Source organism: Dipodomys merriami, unplaced genomic scaffold, assembly GCF_024711535.1.
Source record: "Dipodomys merriami isolate MVZ:Mamm:240054 unplaced genomic scaffold, mDipMer1.0.p SCAF_81, whole genome shotgun sequence".
Classification (NCBI taxonomy): Eukaryota; Metazoa; Chordata; class Mammalia; order Rodentia; family Heteromyidae; genus Dipodomys; species Dipodomys merriami.
This window is the reverse complement of record NW_027206413.1, coordinates 558,188-576,533: the sequence shown is the minus strand read 5'-3', so window position 1 is coordinate 576,533 and position 18,346 is coordinate 558,188. Positions and strand designations below refer to the sequence as shown.

The following is an 18,346-nucleotide window of genomic DNA, read 5'->3' as shown; positions in this document are numbered from 1 at the left end:
ATATATATATACATATATATATTACCCAGGGTGCCAAAATCAAATACAGTGACAACAGGGGATAAACCATAGGGGGAAAAACACAAAAGAAAAAAGAAATAACTTCACACAGTGCATTAAAAACAACAACAAACACAAACCTCTTCTTTCCATATCTTGGAGTTCATTTTATATGGTCATATATATATAACTATTGAACTATTGTGATCCTGTGCTAGGAATATCCTAGACATGTTACTAATTATCACAAATGAGGGAAACCATGGAACCTATGTTTCTTTGGGTCTGGCTTACTTCATGTAATATAATTTTTTTCCAAGTCTTTCCATTTCCTAACCAATGGGGCAATGTCATTCTTTCTAATGGAGGCATAGAATTCCCATATATATATATATATATATATATATATATGTATTTATATATACATATATATTGCATATATATATATATATATATATATATATATATATATATTGCATTTTCTTGATCCATTTATCTACTGAGGGGCATCTGAGTTGGTTCCATACCTTAGCTATGGTAAATACTGTTGCAGTGAACATGGTTGTGCTGGTAGCTTTAGTGTGGCCTCATGTGTGGTTATTTGGTAAATGTCCAGAGTGGGATTGACCAGCAGTCTCTTCTGCAGTCTCTTTAGCAGTTATCTCTTGCCATTTGTCTTCATGGCTGCTAACTAGGTCAGTTATAGTTTGTGATTTGAAATCTGGTAAATGCTGACTGACTAGCTTGTGTCAAGACTTGTTAATCTGTTGCTATAAATTCTAGAATGCACTGCTTTATCAGTAAAGTGTTTAATGCTGGCCAGAGCACCTGGGATTTGTAAACTGAGAATATGCTTCTTCAGTGTACAGATTGCTAATCCAGAAATGTTTATATTTTATACATGTTTCGATGGGAACCACCAGTTACTGAGTAATTAGATTTAATTAAACTTCATTGTTTAGAAATTTTGAGTTTTGTGGATAAATATTAACATTTGTTAAATGTTAATTAAAAACCCTGTGTTTCTTGCTAATGGATTTATAACTTTTTATTTTTGTTTTCTTAACAAAATAATGCTAGTCTTGAATACTTTAGACTGCAGAGTAACTGGTAGTTGCAAAACACATGTGTGTACTTTTGTAACTGTAACCCCTGTATTCATTACCTTTACAATAAGTTTAAAAAGTGTGTGTGTGTGTGTGTGTGTGTGTGTGTGTGTGTGTTTGTGTATGTGCCTGTCCTTGGGCTTGAACTTAGGGCCTGGGTGCTAGCATGCTACCATGTGAGCCACAGCTCCACTTTTAGCAGTTTTTGGTGCTTACTTGGAGATAAGAGTCTCATGGACTTTTCTGCTCAGGCTGGCTTTGAACCTTGATCCTAAGATCTCAGCTTCCTGAGTAGCTAAGATTACAGGTGGATCCACTGGTGCCTGGAAAAAAGTGTGTGTGTGTGTGTGTGTGTGTGTGTGTGTGTGTGTGTGTGTGTGTGTGTGCATGTTCTTTTTACAAATCTGGAAGTGCTAATAAAATTACTGTGTACCAACAATTTAGGAAGAAAAAAGAAACTGCAGTGGAAAATTTCCAATTGAATCTGTAGATTTTGGCATAATTACTTCCTTTAGCAATTAAAGTGGCATTGTAATGGTTGACAAGTCTCTGGGCATGCAAGTAGAGTCATTTTAATGTCACCATTGTGTTCAGGGGCTGGAATCACATCTCTGATCTCAGTGCTTCTCAGGGCAGGGATGAGAAGTACTGGATAGTGATTTGCTTTTGTTTCTCTGTCTCTCCTTCTTCCTCCTTTCCTTGTTTTATTCTCTTTTCTCTTTTCTTTGTTTCCTCATCTTTTTCTCCATCTTTGGTTATCATTTTGAAGTGTTTTAAGATAGTAATCACAAGCCAGGCAACGATGGCTCATGCCTGTAATCCCACCTACTCAGGAGGCTGAGATCTGAGGATCGTGGTTCAAAGCCAGCGCAAGCAGGAAAGTCCATGAAACTCTTATCTCCAATAAACCAACAGAAAACTGGAAATGGTGCTGTGGCTCAAGTGGTAGAGTGCTCGCCTTGAGCTGAAGAGCTGAGGGACAGCGCCCAGGCCCAGAGTTCAAGCCCCACGACTGACCAAAAAAAACCAACAAAAAAAGATGGTAATCACATAGGCATTATTTTGGAACAAAGAAAATTATACTTTGAAGATCAATTTTAAACAAATTTTTCTGTTTTGAAGGACTAACTTTCAAAAGCGTAGTATTGCTTGGATTAAAAAATTTGTTTCCTTCAAATTCCTCAAAGTCTAAATACGTTCCATGTATTTAGAAAGTCAGGCATATTGACCCACATGGTATTTTGCATTTTGGTGTATACTGTTAGACCTTGCATGCTCATCATAGAATATTTAAATGGCCATACTACATTTTGGCACAGTGTAGGTCATATTGCCTGTTCTTCTTGTTACATAATCCCACTTAGCTGTTCACCACTCAAGAATTATATATAGGAAGGTTTCCCCTCTGTGTTCAAGGTATGTGAGGAATGTGGGATCTTCCTGAAATTGTAGGTAGAAAACGTTAAACCTATTTAATACTGTCATGGAAAGAGCCGGCGAAGGTAGCAGAACCAACTTGTAACTAGACCGTGTCACAGGTGTGTGTTGAAAGCTAGACAGACTTGTGATGAGGATCTTGTGGCTCTCAGAAAACATGGCCTGGGGCTGAGTGTTGAAGTTTAAGTAGGAGTTGGCTAAAAGGAGGTGAGAGGAGAGAGGAGATTCAAAGAAGTGGGTGTGCCAGGGCACCAGGACACCTTGCTGAGTGTGAGTGGCCGGGCTTCTGCGGGAGGCAGGGCTGCTGAACCGCACGGTGACTTTGCCTCAGTACCCGAAGCGACTTCCGCATGTGGCCGGCGTGTGAGTGCGTTTGTTGCCCTGGAAGACTACATGAACTGCCGGGAGCTTTGTGCCTCTGATGCCTCTGCTTCTCTGTGGGAATGTTGAACATTTATTTTTTTCTATGTAATACTCGTACTCAGGACTCACAATGAAGACAATGGAAAGTGCTTGAGTGATTCTTGTCATCTCCAGAAGTGACCTCAGGTGGTTTCTGTCCCTGTCAGAGCTGCTCTGGGAGGTGCTCAGTCTTTGAGTTCCATGTTCTCAGTCTTTCCAGCCTGTCCCATTCACTTAGTCTCTGAACTTCAAGCGCCCTCTCCGAGGAAGGCTACATAATTGTCACCCACATTGCAGCTCTTCAGTTTAATGTATACTGTGTTGTCTCTACTTGGACCTGTCCCAGGCACCTGAAGATCAACATGTCCAAATACACACCTCAGCTCTTCCTCCTCAGTGTAAACAATATAGCAGAGTTTAATGCTCAAGATTGTAGAGTTAGACTTTAGGTTTGAGTCTTAGGGCACAGACACACAGGGCACAGGGCACAGGGGCACAGGGCACAGGGCACAGGGCACAGGGCACAGGGCACAGGGGCACAGGGCACAGGGCACAGGGCACAGGGGCACAGGGGCACAGGGTACAGGGTACAGGGTACAGGGGCACAGGGTACAGGGCACAGGACAAAGGGCACAGACACAGGACACAGGGGTACAGGGCACAGGGGCACAGGGCACAGGGCACAGGGGCACAGGGGCACAGGGCACAGGGCACAGGGGCACAGGGGCACAGGGGCACAGGGCACAGGACACAGGACACAGGGCACAGGGCACAGGCACAGGGGCACAGGGCACAGGGCACAGGGCACAGGGCACAGGACATAGGGACACAGGACACGGGGCACAGGCACAGGGCACAGGACACAGGGCACAGGGCACAGGGCACAGGGCACAGGGCACAGGACACAGGGCACAGGGCACAGGACATAGGGCACAGGGCACAGGGGTACAGGACACAGGGGCACAGGGCACAGGGCACAGGGCACAGGGCACAGGGCACAGGGGCACAGGGGCACAGGGCACAGGGCACAGGACACAGGGGCACAGGGGCACAGGGCACAGGACACAGGGCACAGGGCACAGGCACAGGGGCACAGGGCACAGGGCACAGGGCACAGGGCACAGGACATAGGGACACAGGACACGGGGCACAGGCACAGGGCACAGGACACAGGGCACAGGGCACAGGGCACAGGGCACAGGGCACAGGACACAGGGCACAGGGCACAGGACATAGGGCACAGGGCACAGGGGTACAGGACACAGGGGCACAGGGCACAGGGCACAGGGCACAGGGCACAGGGCACAGGCACAGGGGCACAGGGCACAGGCACAGGGCACAGGGCACAGGGCACAGGGCACAGGGCACAGGGCACAGGCACAGGGGCTGCCTGCCCTGTTGTCGCAGTGCAGACCAGTGCCTCCCTGAGGGAAGCCTGACGGAAGACAGATGCCAGGGCTAGCTGCTGTGTCACAGGGAGGACGACGCCCCCAGCCGAGGTCTAGAACCCCCCAGCCGAGGTCTAGAACCCCCCAGCTGAGGTCTAGAACCCCCCAGCTGAGGTCTAGAACCCCCCAGCCGAGGTCTAGAACCCCCCAGCTGAGGTCTAGAACCCCCCAGCTGAGGTCTAGAACCCCCAGCCGAGGTCTAGAACCCCCCAGCCGAGGTCTAGAACCCCCAGCCGAGGTCTAGAACCCCCCAGCTGAGGTCTAGAACCCCCTAGCCAAGGTCTAGAACCCCCAGCCGAGGTCTAGAACCCCCCAGCTGAGGTCTAGAACCCCCAGCTGAGGTCTAGAACCCCCTAGCCAAGGTCTAGAACCCCCAGCTGAGGTCTAGAACCCCCAGCCGAGGTCTAGAACCCCCCCAGCCGAGGTCTGGAACCCCCAGCTGAGGTCTGGAACCCCCCAGCCAAGGTCTGGAACCTCCCCAGCCGAGGTCTGGAGCCCCCCAGCCGAGGTCTAGGAACCCCCAGCCAAAGTCTGGAAGGTTCAGCCACAAGCAAGGCACAGGGCCCCCGATTGGAGTGATTTGATAAGGCCTGGTTTTCAATCCTGGGTTACACCTCACTTGATCCATATACACCTAGGCTGTAGTCAACATTACTGAGTAGAAAGCAACACTATCAAATGGGGGTGCTGCCCATCTGGAGGTGGGGCTGCCATTCGCAGCGCCCATGGGAAGGCCTGTCCCTTCGCCACGCTGTCGGCCTGTGCCGGGTGTGTGATTTGCACTTGTGCCTTCGCCACGCTGTTGGTCTGTGCTGGGTGTGTGATTTGCACTTGTGCCTTTGCTCACGCTGTCGGCCTGTGCCGGGTGTGTGATTTGCACTTGTGCCTTTGCTCACGCTGTCGGCCTGTGCTGGGTGTGTGATTTGCACTTGTGCCTTTGCACATGCTGTCGGCCTGTGCCGGGTGTGTGATTTGCACTTGTGCCTTCGCACATGCTGTCGGCCTGTGCTGGGTGTGTGATTTGCACTTGTGCCTTCGCACACACTGTTGTTCTGTGCTGGGTGTGTGATTTGCACTTGTGCCTTTGCTCATGCTGTCGGCCTGTGCCAGGTGTGTGATTTGCACTTGTGCCTTTGCTCACGCTGTCGGCCTGTGCCGGGTGTGTGATTTGCACTTGTCCCTTCGCACACGCTGTCGGCCTGTGCCGGGTGTGTGATTTGCACTTGTCCCTTTGCTCACGCTGTCGGTCTGTGCCGGGTGTGTGATTTGCACTTGTGCCTTTGCTCACGCTGTCGGTCTGTGCCGGGCTTGTGATTTTTACTTAGCTGACATCCTGTTTCCAGGATGTCAAATTAGTGTCTCACTCTTCATTACAGAGAAATATGTCTCTGAGTGCTTCTGTGGCATGTAGAGACTCCCGTGAACGCAGGAGAGACTTACAAATAGAAGATTTGGCTCCACAATCTTTTCACTGCTATTGAGGGTGTACTAGAAGCAGGACCGGTAACCAGCAGAAATGTGAATTCATAGGAATGGGATTGAATGCCTGCATCCATTCCTTACTCCTAAGGCAAATTCTGCCTGCTTAATAAATTTAAACAAGGACCAGATGAAGGTAGATGTTGTGAAGGCTTACAACAGTTACTTGCCAGTGTGAGAACCAGCCTGCTCAGAGGACTTGCCACTGAGCCTGTGTCCTGAAGATGAAGCCACACTCAAGGCCTACGCCAGGACCTTGCCAGAAGCCTCCTCTTGCTCCCTATTGTTCCTTGCTGTGTTGTGAAGAAAATGTTTTACTGATCCGCTTCTTGACATTACATAGCCCTTTAAGGTCTAGGTTTATCCGTGCCATCCCAGATCCTCCGTGGGGAAAGTTCAGATTCTTTCCAGCTCTTTCTAGTGTTTTTTAAGTTTTGATCTTTATATCAACCTCTCCTTGTTTAGTTATAATGACAAATCACAAGATGCTCTGTTTTGGTTTTTGAGGCAAATCTTGATTTCTAGCCCAGGCAGACCCAGTGTACACTTCCACCTCCCCAGTGCTGAGCTTATACATGGAAACCATCACACAGCCTAGTTCTGATCCTTCCCATTGAAACTTACATGATTATAGAGAAATCATCCTGATACTAAGCATATAAATACATATTAACATATTCAAAAGATAAGGAGAGCACATCCTTCCCCCTCGTTTATCTTCTAAACATCATTCATCAACGGCCTTCTGTCATTTCTTACCTGCCCCTTTTTATCTTCTCATGAGACTTCAGATTCCAGGAGACACTGTGACCTGTCAAGAAACCCTTCCACAGCATCTCGCTAGCATTTCTTAGTTTCTCAGTGAATTTCTTGAGTAAACTACTGTTTTGCTCCCTGGGCATTTTTTCTGGAGGTACTGGGAACGGTAGGGCTCAGGCAAGCACTTGTCATTACCACCACATGGGGCAGACACAGGGGGACCTCAGCCCAGGGCAGCCTCGAAAATCTCTCCACAGGGCAGAGGGGGGCTCAAGCGGCCGAGGCCTGCCTGAGCAGCATGTCTCCCACACCCCAATAAAGCAACAGCTCCCCTCCCACAAAACCCCAGCCCCAAGTGCTGCTGCAAGTATGTGGGTATGTTCATGAATTCTTTGACATGTAGAATCAATAATGGCTTACATGGCATGGTTGGCGCCAGGTTATATGCTACATTCTTTCCTGCATTTTATTGGCCTGAGATACATATTAACATTTCAATGTGGTCTTTGTAAAAAGAACAAGCAAAATAAAAAACAAAACTTCAATTTACCAGGAATGAGAAGAAGTAAAATGCATGTTGGAATAACTTTTCTGATATTAATATTTCCAGATACAATGTTTACCTCTACTCGATCCCATATTTTGTGTATTTATTTGATAAAAAATTCAGGATATTTAGAAAATATAACTGCAATTTACATTTTTGGGTTACATCACTACTAATACCGACTTGGAAACCAGAGAAATTGCTAATTTTTTTTTTTTTTTGGTGGGTCTTGGGGCTTGAACTCAGGCCTGGGTGCTGTCCTGAGCTCTTCAGCTCAAGGTGAGCACTCTACCACTTGAGCCACAGCGCCACTTCCGGTTTTCTGGTGGCTAATTGGAGATAAGAGTCAGCTAGGATGCAGGTGTGAACCACTTGCTCCCATCTGAATTATGCTTTAAAAAATTATTATATTTAATTTTGGTTTGAGGGTGTGGGCCTAGCCTACTTTAGGTAGATGCTAAGTTGGAAGATTGGGAGTTGGAAGAAGTAGTTTACAATGCAACCTATCACTTTTTAGGTAACGAGAATTGCATAATGCTTGAATTGTTGTTTCTTGCTTTCCAGGGACTTCCTTCCTCGAGGATCTGGCATTGTAACAAGAAGACCTCTTGTGCTGCAGCTTGTGACTTCCAAAGCAGGTAATGAACCACGGCACGGGTCCCGGTGAGAGCCCGTCCCACCTCCCCGGACCTGCTGGGTGCGGGCGCTGGGGATCAGCAGGAAAGGCTTTCATGGCCACATCGCTGTGGCCAGCGCCCCATCTCCCCAGGATGCCCCCCTCTTCATTGCTCTTCAAATTCATTTGGTTTCATTAGAGAGAAGGTTCATTTGCATAGAAATTACTAAACACCTGCGCTTTCATGCCTTGAAAGTATTTGCTCACTATGAGTCCGTCTGTGTAATTTTGTGGTACTGTGTAACACCACGACCTCCGCGAGACGCTTCCTTTCCTTGTGTGAGGTGTGCACATGTAAGTCACCACAGTCAGCCATCTAGCAGCTCTGTGTGTATACGCATGCGAGCGTGCTTGTTTATGCCCTCCCCTCCGTGTGTATCAGAGTATTGTGCTCATTGCCCGCACCATCGCCCTCCTGACGGCAAGAGATGCTTTGTCTTCATTGTATCTCAGCAGCTGTGGTGTTGGATAGTTTCATGTTTATTTGCTGTTAGTATTTTTCTCTTATGATTTGGCACTCTTGAAGATTTCTTCATTTCATTTTGGGAATTTTATTGCTTTTCCTATTAACATCTTTGCCTGTTTAGGATTTAAGCAGCACTAAAACGGTTCCTTTAGAACTGTCAATGTCAGCCTGGCGCCGGTGGCTCACGCCTGTCATCCTAGCTACTCAGGAGGCTGAGATCTGAAGATCACGGTTCAAAGCCAGCCCGGGCAGGAAACTCTGTGAGACTCTTATCTCCAATAAACCACTAGAAAACCGGAAGTGGCGCTGTGGCTCAAGTGGTAGAGCACTGGCCTTGAGCTGAAGAGTGCGGGGACAGCGCCCAGGCCCAGAGTTCAAGCCCCACGACTGACCAAAAAAAAAAAAAAAAAAAGAAACTGTCAATGTATTGTAGCAGCTTTAGAGTCGTAGGCTCACCGAGGGGAAGCCCAGGCCCCTTCAGTTCTAGGCTTTTACGAACCTGTGTCTGTGTCCACAAATGCACTTGTTCTGCACATTCCCCAAAGCGAGATGACTTAATACATGAGCTGTTGAATTGACAGCTCTCATTTATTGTTTTCATGGTTCACCCATGTGGCTGCATGTGCTAGAACTTCATTCCCTTTATGGCTAATAATATTCCATTGTTTGGACACATACTTTGCTCATTCTAAGTTAATGAAGATTTCGATTGGTCCTGTCTTTTGGCTCTTATGAATAACGCTGCTGGAAACACTCCCCCCACATTTTGGTATAGAACTACGGCTTCATTTCCTTGGAAAGATTCCGTCATGCTTCAGTTTCATTGCTTATGGAGTGTGTGCTGATTTCCACAGCTGGGGTGCATCACCTTAGGTTCCCACTGGTAGGAGGCGTCCAGTGTCTATACACCCTCCAAACACTCGTGAGTATCACTGGGGTTTTTGGCTTGTTCTTCCCCAATTACTAATGGTGTAGAACATCTCATGTGCTTGTTATACAATTTAGGGTAACCTTGAATTTGCTCTATGGCTTTGAACTCACAATGCTCCTGCTTCAGCTTTCTGAGTGCTGGAATTACAGGTATCATTTATACTCTTGATTGGAGAAATAATTATTCATCTCCTTTGTTCTTTCAAAAATTGCCAAAATTGACTTTTTGTTATTGAGTGGTAAGAATTGTTTTTCTCTTTCCTTTTTTCTCTTTTCTTTGAGTGGTCCTGGGGCTTGAACTCTGGACCTAGGTACTGTCCCTGAGCTCTTTTGCTCAGTGCTAGTGCTCTACTACTCTGAGCCACAGTGCCACTTGCAGTTTTCTGGTGGTTAATTGAAGATTAGAGTCTCATGGACTTTCCTGCCTGGCCTGGCTTTGAACCACGATCCTCAGATCTCAGCTTCCTGAGTAGCTAGGATGACAGGCACGAGCCACTGACGCCTGGCAGAGAATTCTTACACAGTCTAGCTACAAGTCCTTTAGTAGATATATGACTTACAAAATGCTCTAGTCTGTGGGCTGCCCTCTCTCTGCATCATGTCCTTTGAAGCTCAAAAGTTTTCAATCTTTCATGAAGTTCACCTTATTTTATTCCTTCACTGCTCATGCTTTTGGAGTCATATTTCAGAATCATTTGCCAAAATCAAGATAGTAAAGGTTTGTCTAATAGTCTTGTGCTTTTGCTTTTATATGTCCGGTTTTGATTCGTTTTGAGTCAGTCTTTTAATATAGCATGAGGCAAGGGTCCAACTTAATTTTCTGCTTGTGGATACCAATTTCCCCAGCACTATTGGTTTCTTTAGAGAAGCAAATATACATTATTTATTTTACTGATTAGTTAGAAAGCCAACAATGGTGGACTGGACTCTCTTGACTAAATCCAGGAGGAGAGACGCTGTCCAGCACTGTTTAGTGAAGAGATTCTTTTTTCTGCATTTTATTACATTGTTATAATACACATTGTCAGCGTTTTGTTGACCATGAATATGTGGGTTTGTATTGGTGCTGTTAAAGTGATCCGTAAATCTATCCTTGTACCAGCACCATGCTGTCTTAGTTGCCTTTTTTCTGTAGTATTCTTTGGAAGTGGGGAAACAGGAGTCCTTTTGCTTTAACTTTTTTCAAAATTGTTTTGGCCATTCCGCTTCTCTCAAAATTCAACAAGAGGAAAAGTTCTTTAACCCGATAAAGGGCATGGTTGAAAACTTCACAGTTAATGTACTTGATGGTTTTTAGAAACTCTGGATGCTTCTGCTTTCAGATGAGGGACAAGGTAAGGGTATCTGTTCTTACCACTTCTCATTTTGATCTGTTCTGTTGTCCTGGAGGGTCTAGGCAGGGAAATAGGTAAGTCAAAGAAATTCAGGCGTCGATTTTGGAAAGTAAAGTCTCTTTGGTTATATATATAGAAAATCTGGAGACATCTACCAATACACTCTTAGAACCATTAAATGATTTTAGAAAGGTTTCAGGGTTCAAGGAAACCAGTAGTATTTTCTTTTCTTTTTTTGGGGGGGTCCGGTTGTGGGGCCTGAACTCTGGGCCTGGGCACTGTCCCTCAGCTCTTCAGCTCAAGGCTAGCGCTCTACCACTTGAGCCACAGCGCCACTTCCGGCTTTTTTCTTTTTGCTTATGTGGTGCTGAGGAATCGAACCCAGGGCCTCAGGCATGCAAGGCAAGCGCTCTACCACTGAGCCACCTTCCCAGCCCCAGGTATTTTCTATATACATGCAAAAATAGTCAAAAAATGAAGTGAAGGAAAAAAATTCCATTTCCAGGTTCATAAAAAAGAACACACTACTTAGGAATAAAATTTACAAAAGAGAGGCAGGAATATTTACACTGGAGACCTACCTAGTATTATTTAAGGAAATCAGAGACGACCTAGATAAGTTGTGTATGCTGTGCAGTGCTGTTCCCTGGGACACATCTGCTAGCTGGACGGGCTGCTCCTATTTATGTGGCAAAGGCGAGAATGATTTTGTAAAGACCAAACTGTATTACAGTCAAGTGAGGCTTCAAATCTTTATTCATGAACCATGATCAGGACTTTAGTTTTATAAATTAGACGTATGTTCTGGAAATGTACTGGTATGGTTTTGGATAACACTGAAAACATTTTATTTTTTATTTTTTTTTTTTTAATTTTTTTTATTGTAGAGATACTATACAGAGGGTTACAGTTACATGAGTGAGGTAATGAGTACACTTCCACTTCCTCTTGAACATTGTTACCCCCTCCATTGTTTTCCCCCTACCATCCCCTCCCTCCCTCCCTTCCCCAAGGTTCTTTTTTTTTTTTTTTTTTTTGATCGTGATTAAGTGATTACTTAATTTCCGGAAATTCACAGTATTGTGGAATAATGATGCTCATTTAAAGTCACAAGTTCATTCTAACTTTCCTGGAGCAAATTGTCTATCACAGTCTGTAATATATAACGGTGCTCATATGTTATATACCATATATGTGATCAGCAGCATGGGGATATTTAGTAGTGGTTCAACCAGATGAGTGGGAGTTCTTTGTTTCTTAAGTCCTGTTAGTTTTGTCATATCACCTAACATTTTGGATTCATCATCCACTTATCAGGGAGACCATGTACTGTTTGTCTCTTCGTTCTTGGCTTACCTCGCTCAACATGATTCCTTCTAGCTCCATCCATTTCCCTGCAAATGCCATTATTTTGTCATTTCTAATGGCTGCATAATATTCCATTGTGTATAGATACCACAATTTTTGGATCCATTCATCTGTGGTGGGGCATCTAGGTTGTTTCCATATCCTAGCTATTGCGAACAGTGCTGCAATAAACATGGAGGTGCACGTGTCCTTGTATATTGGTTCCTGTTGTTCAGGGTAGATGCCTAGAAGTGGTATGACTGGGTCGTAAGGGAGGTCAATCTTTAGCTTTCTAAGGACCCTCCAGACTGCTTTCCAAAGTGGTTGTATGAGTGTACATTCCCACCAGCAGTGTAATAGCGTTCCTCGTTCTCCACATCCCCTCCAGCATTTGTCGTTGGCTGATTTGTGGATGTGGGACATTCTGACTGGGGTAAGGTGGTATCTCAGGGTTGTCTTTATTTGCATTTCCTTCACCACCAGGGATGATGAACATTTCCTCATGTGTTTCTTTGCCATTTTTATTTCTTCATTTGAGAAGTCCCTCTTTAGTTCCCTTGCCCATTTAGTAATTGGTGTGTTGGGTTTGGGAGGGATTAGTTTCTTGAGTTCCCTGTATATACAGGATGTTAACCCCTTGTCTGATATATTGCTGGTAAATATTTTTTCCCAATTAGTTGGTTGTCTTTCTAGCTTGGTTGCGATAGCTTTATCTGTGCAGAAGCTTTTTATTTTAAGGTAGTCCCATTTGTCGAGTCTCTCTCCAATTTGTTGTGACCCTGGGACTCTGTTCAGGAAGTTCCTTCCTGTGCCTATTAGTTCAAGTGTCTCTCCTACTCTGTCCTGCAGTAGTTTCAGAGATTCAGGTTTAATGTTAAGGTCTTTAATCCATTTTGAGTTGATGTTGGTGCATGGTGATAGGCTGGGGTCCACTTTTAGTTTTCTGCATGTGGCTGCCCAGTTTTCCCAGCACCAGCGGTTGAAGAGGCTGTGTTTCTTCCATTGTATGTCTTTGGCTCCTTTGTCGAATATCAGCTGGCTGTAGGCCTGTGGATTTATTTCTGGATCTTCTATTCTGTTCCATTGGTCTTCGGGTCTGTTTTTGTGCCAGTACCATGCTGTCTTTGTTATTATAGCTCTGTAGTAGAGTTTGAAGTTCGGCATGGATAGCCCTCCCATATTGTCTTTATCCCCTAGAATTGTTTTGGCTATTCTAGGTCTTTTGTTGTTCCATATGAATTTTTGGACTGTTTTCTGTATTTCAGTGATGTACGTCATTGGGATTTTAATAGGAATTGCGTTGAATTTGTATATTAGTTTTGGAAGTATTACCATCTTTACTATATTAAGTCGGCCTATCCAGGAGCATGGGAGGTCTTTCCATTTCCTAGTGTCTTCTGCAATTTCTTTCTTTAACTTTTTATAGTTCTCATTAAATAGTTCTTTTACATCTTTGGTTAGGTTAATTCCTAAATATTTTATTTTTCGGGAGGTTATTGTGAATGGGGTTGCTCCTTTTATTTCCCCCTCTTCCTGTACATTATCAGTGTATAGGAAGGCAACTGATTTTTGTGGGTTTATTTTGTATCCTGCTATTTTGCCAAAGTGATTTATGATTTCTAAGAGTTTGGGGATGGAGTTTTTGGGATCGTGGAGGTATAGTATCATGTCGTCTGCAAAAAGGGATAGTTTAACTTCTTCTTTTCCTATGCGGATCCCTTTAATATCTTTTTCTTGCCTTATTGCCCTGGCTAAGGGTTCTAGGACTATATTGAAGAGGAGTGGAGACAGTGGGCATCCTTGCCTTGTTCCTGATTTTAGGAGAATTGGTTGTAGCTTTTCCCCATTAAGTATAATATTGGCTATTGGTCTGTCATAAATGGCTTTTATTGTTTTTAGAAATGTTCCTTCTATTCCTATTTTCTCCAGAGCTTTTAGCATGAATGAATGTTGAATTTTGTCAAAGGCCTTTTCTGCATCTGTAGCGATAATCATGTGATTCTTGACCTTGGCTCTGTTGATATGTTGGATTACATTTATTGACTTACGTATGTTAAACCATCCCTGTGTCTCTGGGATGAAGCCTACCTGGTCATAGTGAATTATTTTTTTTATGTGTTTCTGGATTCTGTTAGCTAGAATCTTGTTAAGGATCTTTGCATCTGTGTTCATCAAGGAGATTGGCCTGTAATTCTCCTTTTTGGTTGGGTCTTTGCCTGGTTTGGGGATGAGTGTGATATTGGCTTCGTAGAATGAGTTTGGGATAGCTCCTTCCTTCTCTGTTTCTCTGAAGAGCTTGAGGAGTATGGGTATTAGTTCTTGTTTAAAGGTCTTATAGAATTCTGCTGTGAATCCATCTGGTCCTGGGCTTTTTTTTGTTGGAAGACTTTTGATAGCTTCCTGTATCTCATTATAGGATATTGGCTTATTTAATTGGTTAACTTCTTCTTTGCTCAGTTTGGGCAACTTGTATTTCTCTAAAAATGCATCCATTTCTGCCCGATTTTCTTCCTTTAGAGAGTATAGCTTTTGAAAGTAGTCTGTTAGAATTGTTTGGATATCTTGGGTACGTGTGGTGATGTTTCCCGTGGCATCCCTAATCCTATTAATATGGGTTTCCTCTCTTCTTTTTTTAATTAATCTAGCCAATGGGCCATCAATTTTGTTTATTTTTTCAAAGAACCAGCTTTTTGTTTGGTTTATTTTGGTTATGGTTTTCTGATTTTCTAATTGGTTAATCTCTGCTTTTAATTTGGTTATCTGGCTTCTTCTAGTAGCTTTAGGTTCCATTTTTTCCTGTTTTTCTAGCTGTTTTAATTGCAACATGAGGTTATTTACTTGGTCTGTCTCCATTCTCTTGATGTGGGCACTGAGGGCAATAAATTTGCCCCTCAGGACTGCTTTTGCTGTGTCCCACAAGTTTCTTTGTGAGGTGTTTTCATTTTCATTGAGTTGTAGGAAGTGCTTTATTTCTTCTCTGATCTCTTCTGTTATCCAGGCATTGTTAAGGAGTGTGCTGTTCAATTTCCATGTATTGGAGAAATTTCTGCGGTATGCTTTGTTATTGAGAGCTAGCTTGATTCCACTGTGGTCAGATAGGATACAGGGGATTATGTCGATCCCTTTGTATTTGCTTAAGTTCCTTGCATGAACTATGATATGGTCTATTTTGGAGAAAGTTCCGTGAGCTGCTGAGAAGAATGTGTACTGTGTTGTTTTAGGGTGAAATACTCGGTAGATGTCAGTTAATTCCGCTTGAAGTATGGCCTCTCTTAATTCGGTAGCTTCTTTGCCAATCCTCTGGTTGGTAGACCTGTCCTTTGGTGAGAGTGGTGTGTTAAAGTCTCCTAGTATTATCGTATTGGGATCTATTTTATTCTGTAAGTTTGAGAGCATTTGTTTGACATATCTGGGTGCACCAATATTTGGGGCATATAAGTTGATGATGGTTATATCCTCCTCTTGGATTGTTCCCTTTATTAATATGTAGTGTCCGTCCTTGTCTTTCTGTACTGATTTTAATGAAAAGTTTATTTTGTCAGATATCAGGATAGCTACACCTGCTTTCTTACTGGGGGCGTTTGATTGGTAGATCCTTTTCCACCCCTTCACTCTGAGTTTGTTTGTATGTTTGGCTGAGAGGTGGGTCTCCTGAAGGCAACAGATGGATGGGTCTTGTTTTCTTATCCAGTCCTCAGTTCGTTTTCTTTTAATTGGCGAATTCAGCCCATTTATATTAAGAGAAAGTATAGAGAGATGCATTGTTGTCCCTGCCATTCCGTTTTCCTAAGTTTTTCTTTTTTCCTTTCCTCCTGTGCTTGCTCAGTTAGACTTTGAGTAATGCCTGTTTGGGGCAGGCCCCAGTTCCTGGCTGCTTTCTTCAGGTTGTGTCCCCCCTCTTAGAATTCTTTGTAATGCTGGCTTAATGTTTATGTATTCATTTAGTTTTTCTTTGCTATTAAAAGTTTTCAGTTCTCCATCAAATGTGAATGCTAGCTTTGCCGGGTAGATCAGTCTGGGTTGGCAGTTATTGGCTCTCAGGGCTCGTATGGTGCTTTCCCAGGCTTTTCTTGCATTCATTGTTTGTGTGGAGAGATCTGCAGTAATTCTTATTTTTTTCCCATTGTAGTATAGCTCCTTCTTCATTTTTGCTGCATGCAGGATTGTTTCCTTATTATTCAGATCTATCATTTTTACTATAATGTGTCTAGAAGTGTTTCTCCTGGGGTCTTGCTTGTTGGGTGTTCGATAAGCTTTTGTGATGTAGTTAAGATGGTCGTTTTTGAGGTGGGGAAAATTTTCATTGATTATCTTGTTAAATAGGTGTTGCATTCCCTTGCTCTGGAATTCCTCACCTTCGTCCACTCCAATTATGCGAAGGTTAAATTTTTTAGCATTATCTGCTTGCTCTTGAATATCCCTTTGGTTTAATTTGAGTAATTTTTCCATATCTGTCACTTTTTGGTCCAGTTGGTGTATTCTGTCTTCTGTATCTGACACTCGACCTTCCATTTCATTCACTCTGTTGACAGTGGCTTCTATTGTGGTTTGCATGGAGGAAATGGATCCCTTTATGGATTCAATGTTGGTTCTCAGAGTACTGATCTCACCTCTCAATGAGGTATGCATTACCTCTAATTTGGCGTTTATCTCACTTCTTATTGAGGTTTGTGCAGCTTCTATTTTTGCATGCATCTCTTGTTTGATACCCTGTATCTCTTTGGATAGTTCATCCTTGTGCTCTTTCAATTTCTGATAAATTTCTCGCTTTATTTCTTGAGTCATTGCCTCCAGCAACCCTTGGAAGTAGCCTTTGTCTTCCATTCCTGCTTTGCTCCCACTGGGGCTCTCCCCTGTGTGGCTGCTGGCTTTTGAGGTGAGCTTGCTGTCCTGGGTGGTAGTAAACCTTGTGATTTTTCTCTGTGATTTTCGCATGGAGGTTCAGGAGACTGCTCTTCAATTTTGTTTTGGTGTGTCTGTCTTTGCTTGGTTGCTGATTCTGTATTGGTAGAGAGAGTCTGTGCCTGATCTGGGTTCTGTTGGGAGCCTATTTCCAGCTGCTATTTTGACTTACTTAGGATTCTCAGCTCTCTGCTGTAGATTGCTGACAGTTCCCGCCTTTGGAAGGGTTGAGCAGCCTAGACTGCTTGTGTTTGCTCCTACGGGTGCTCTTGTGAAGAACAGATGCTCTGGATGCACTCTCCCAAATGCTGGAGTCTGCTATGGGCTCCTGATGTGTTTTTGTTTATTTGTTTTGGGCTGGTTGTGGGCTTGAACTCTAGGTTTGGGTGCTGTCCCTCAGCTTTTCAGCTCAAGGCTGGCACCCTACCGTTTGAGCCACAGCACCACTTCTGACCCTTTTTGCTTTTGTGATGCTGAGGAATCAGATCCAGGGCCTCATACATCCAAGACTATCACTCTATTGCTGAGCCGCCTTAACAGTCTGAGCTCCTGCTTACTATCAGGTGCTGGCAGCCTGTGTTGCCCAATTCCCAGTCTAGGGTATATGGGTGGAGTTTTGGTGGGGTTTGGGCTTCTCTTGTCCTGGGCCTCCAGGTCTTTTGTTGTCACAGGCGTGCTTCCCGGGGGAGTGTTGTTTCCTGGTTTTCTCCCCTCTGTTGAGGCGTATGCTCAGCTTTTTACTTCAATTGGGAGGAGTTGGTTGTGTTGTTCAGGTGCCGGATCCCCGGGCTTGGTTCCGGCCCCAGCCTGGAGCGCGCTTGTTAGGCCTGTGCTGATGTGTATACCCCCTAGGTTATACAGCCTGGGGGACACAGTTCAAATTTCTTCTACTGTTGGTAGTCTTGACCCAGGGGCGCTGTTCCTGGCTTGGGCATTTAAGCTCCCTTCCAGGGGTGCTCTTGCTCTAGCCTGGCCAGCTGAGTGTGCTCCACGGGCTGGTGGAGCTCTCAAACAGTTCCCAGTTTTAGTGGGTCCTGTGGTCCGGGTGCTGGGGTAGGGAGTCTAGGTCAGGGTCTGGGGATTCCCTCCAGCTCTGGTCTCCCTTGAGGGATACACTTCCCCTGTGGGGTACTCACCCTGGAGCTGGTTGTTTCTGTGTGGTGTAGGTCGTCAGTTGTTGTTGCAATCCGGGCTGGGTTGGGCGGTGGTGGCTCTGTGTGATTCTTTTCTGTCTCTGCCTCTGTCGAAGCTGTTGGGTCAAGAGTGTCCACGCTCAGGCAGCTTCTTCTCGGTACCTCTGGGGCCCAAGTGACCCCGCCGGGTTGTTGCGATCGTGATCGGGCGGGCGGGTGGTCTGCAGACAGGACCCTTTGTCGCGCCGAGCCGCTTTGGCGGGATGGAACCTCTCTGCTCGGGTGGAGAGTGCTGGATCGTTGCGATCGCGATCCGGCGGGCCGGGTGGTCTGCCGCAGGTCCTTTTGTCACTCTGCTGATGCCGAGCGACTTTGGCGGG

At 44.8% G+C, this 18,346-nt stretch overlaps 1 protein-coding gene across 8 annotated transcripts in view; it reads left to right on the top strand.

Moving 5' to 3' along the window:
• The window catches only part of LOC138819690 (dynamin-3), a 421,025-nt gene that overhangs the window by 43,441 nt on the left and 359,238 nt on the right, over positions 1 to 18,346 (top strand). For all 8 annotated transcript variants that reach the window (XR_011369577.1, XM_070011194.1, XM_070011192.1 and 5 more), the window contains exon 2: positions 7,743 to 7,816. Coding sequence is in view for 7 of the 8 variants with exons in the window: in XM_070011194.1 (XP_069867295.1) it covers positions 7,743 to 7,816 (74 nt within the window). In the remaining variant the exon portion in view is untranslated. The remainder of the gene's footprint in view (positions 1 to 7,742; positions 7,817 to 18,346) is intronic.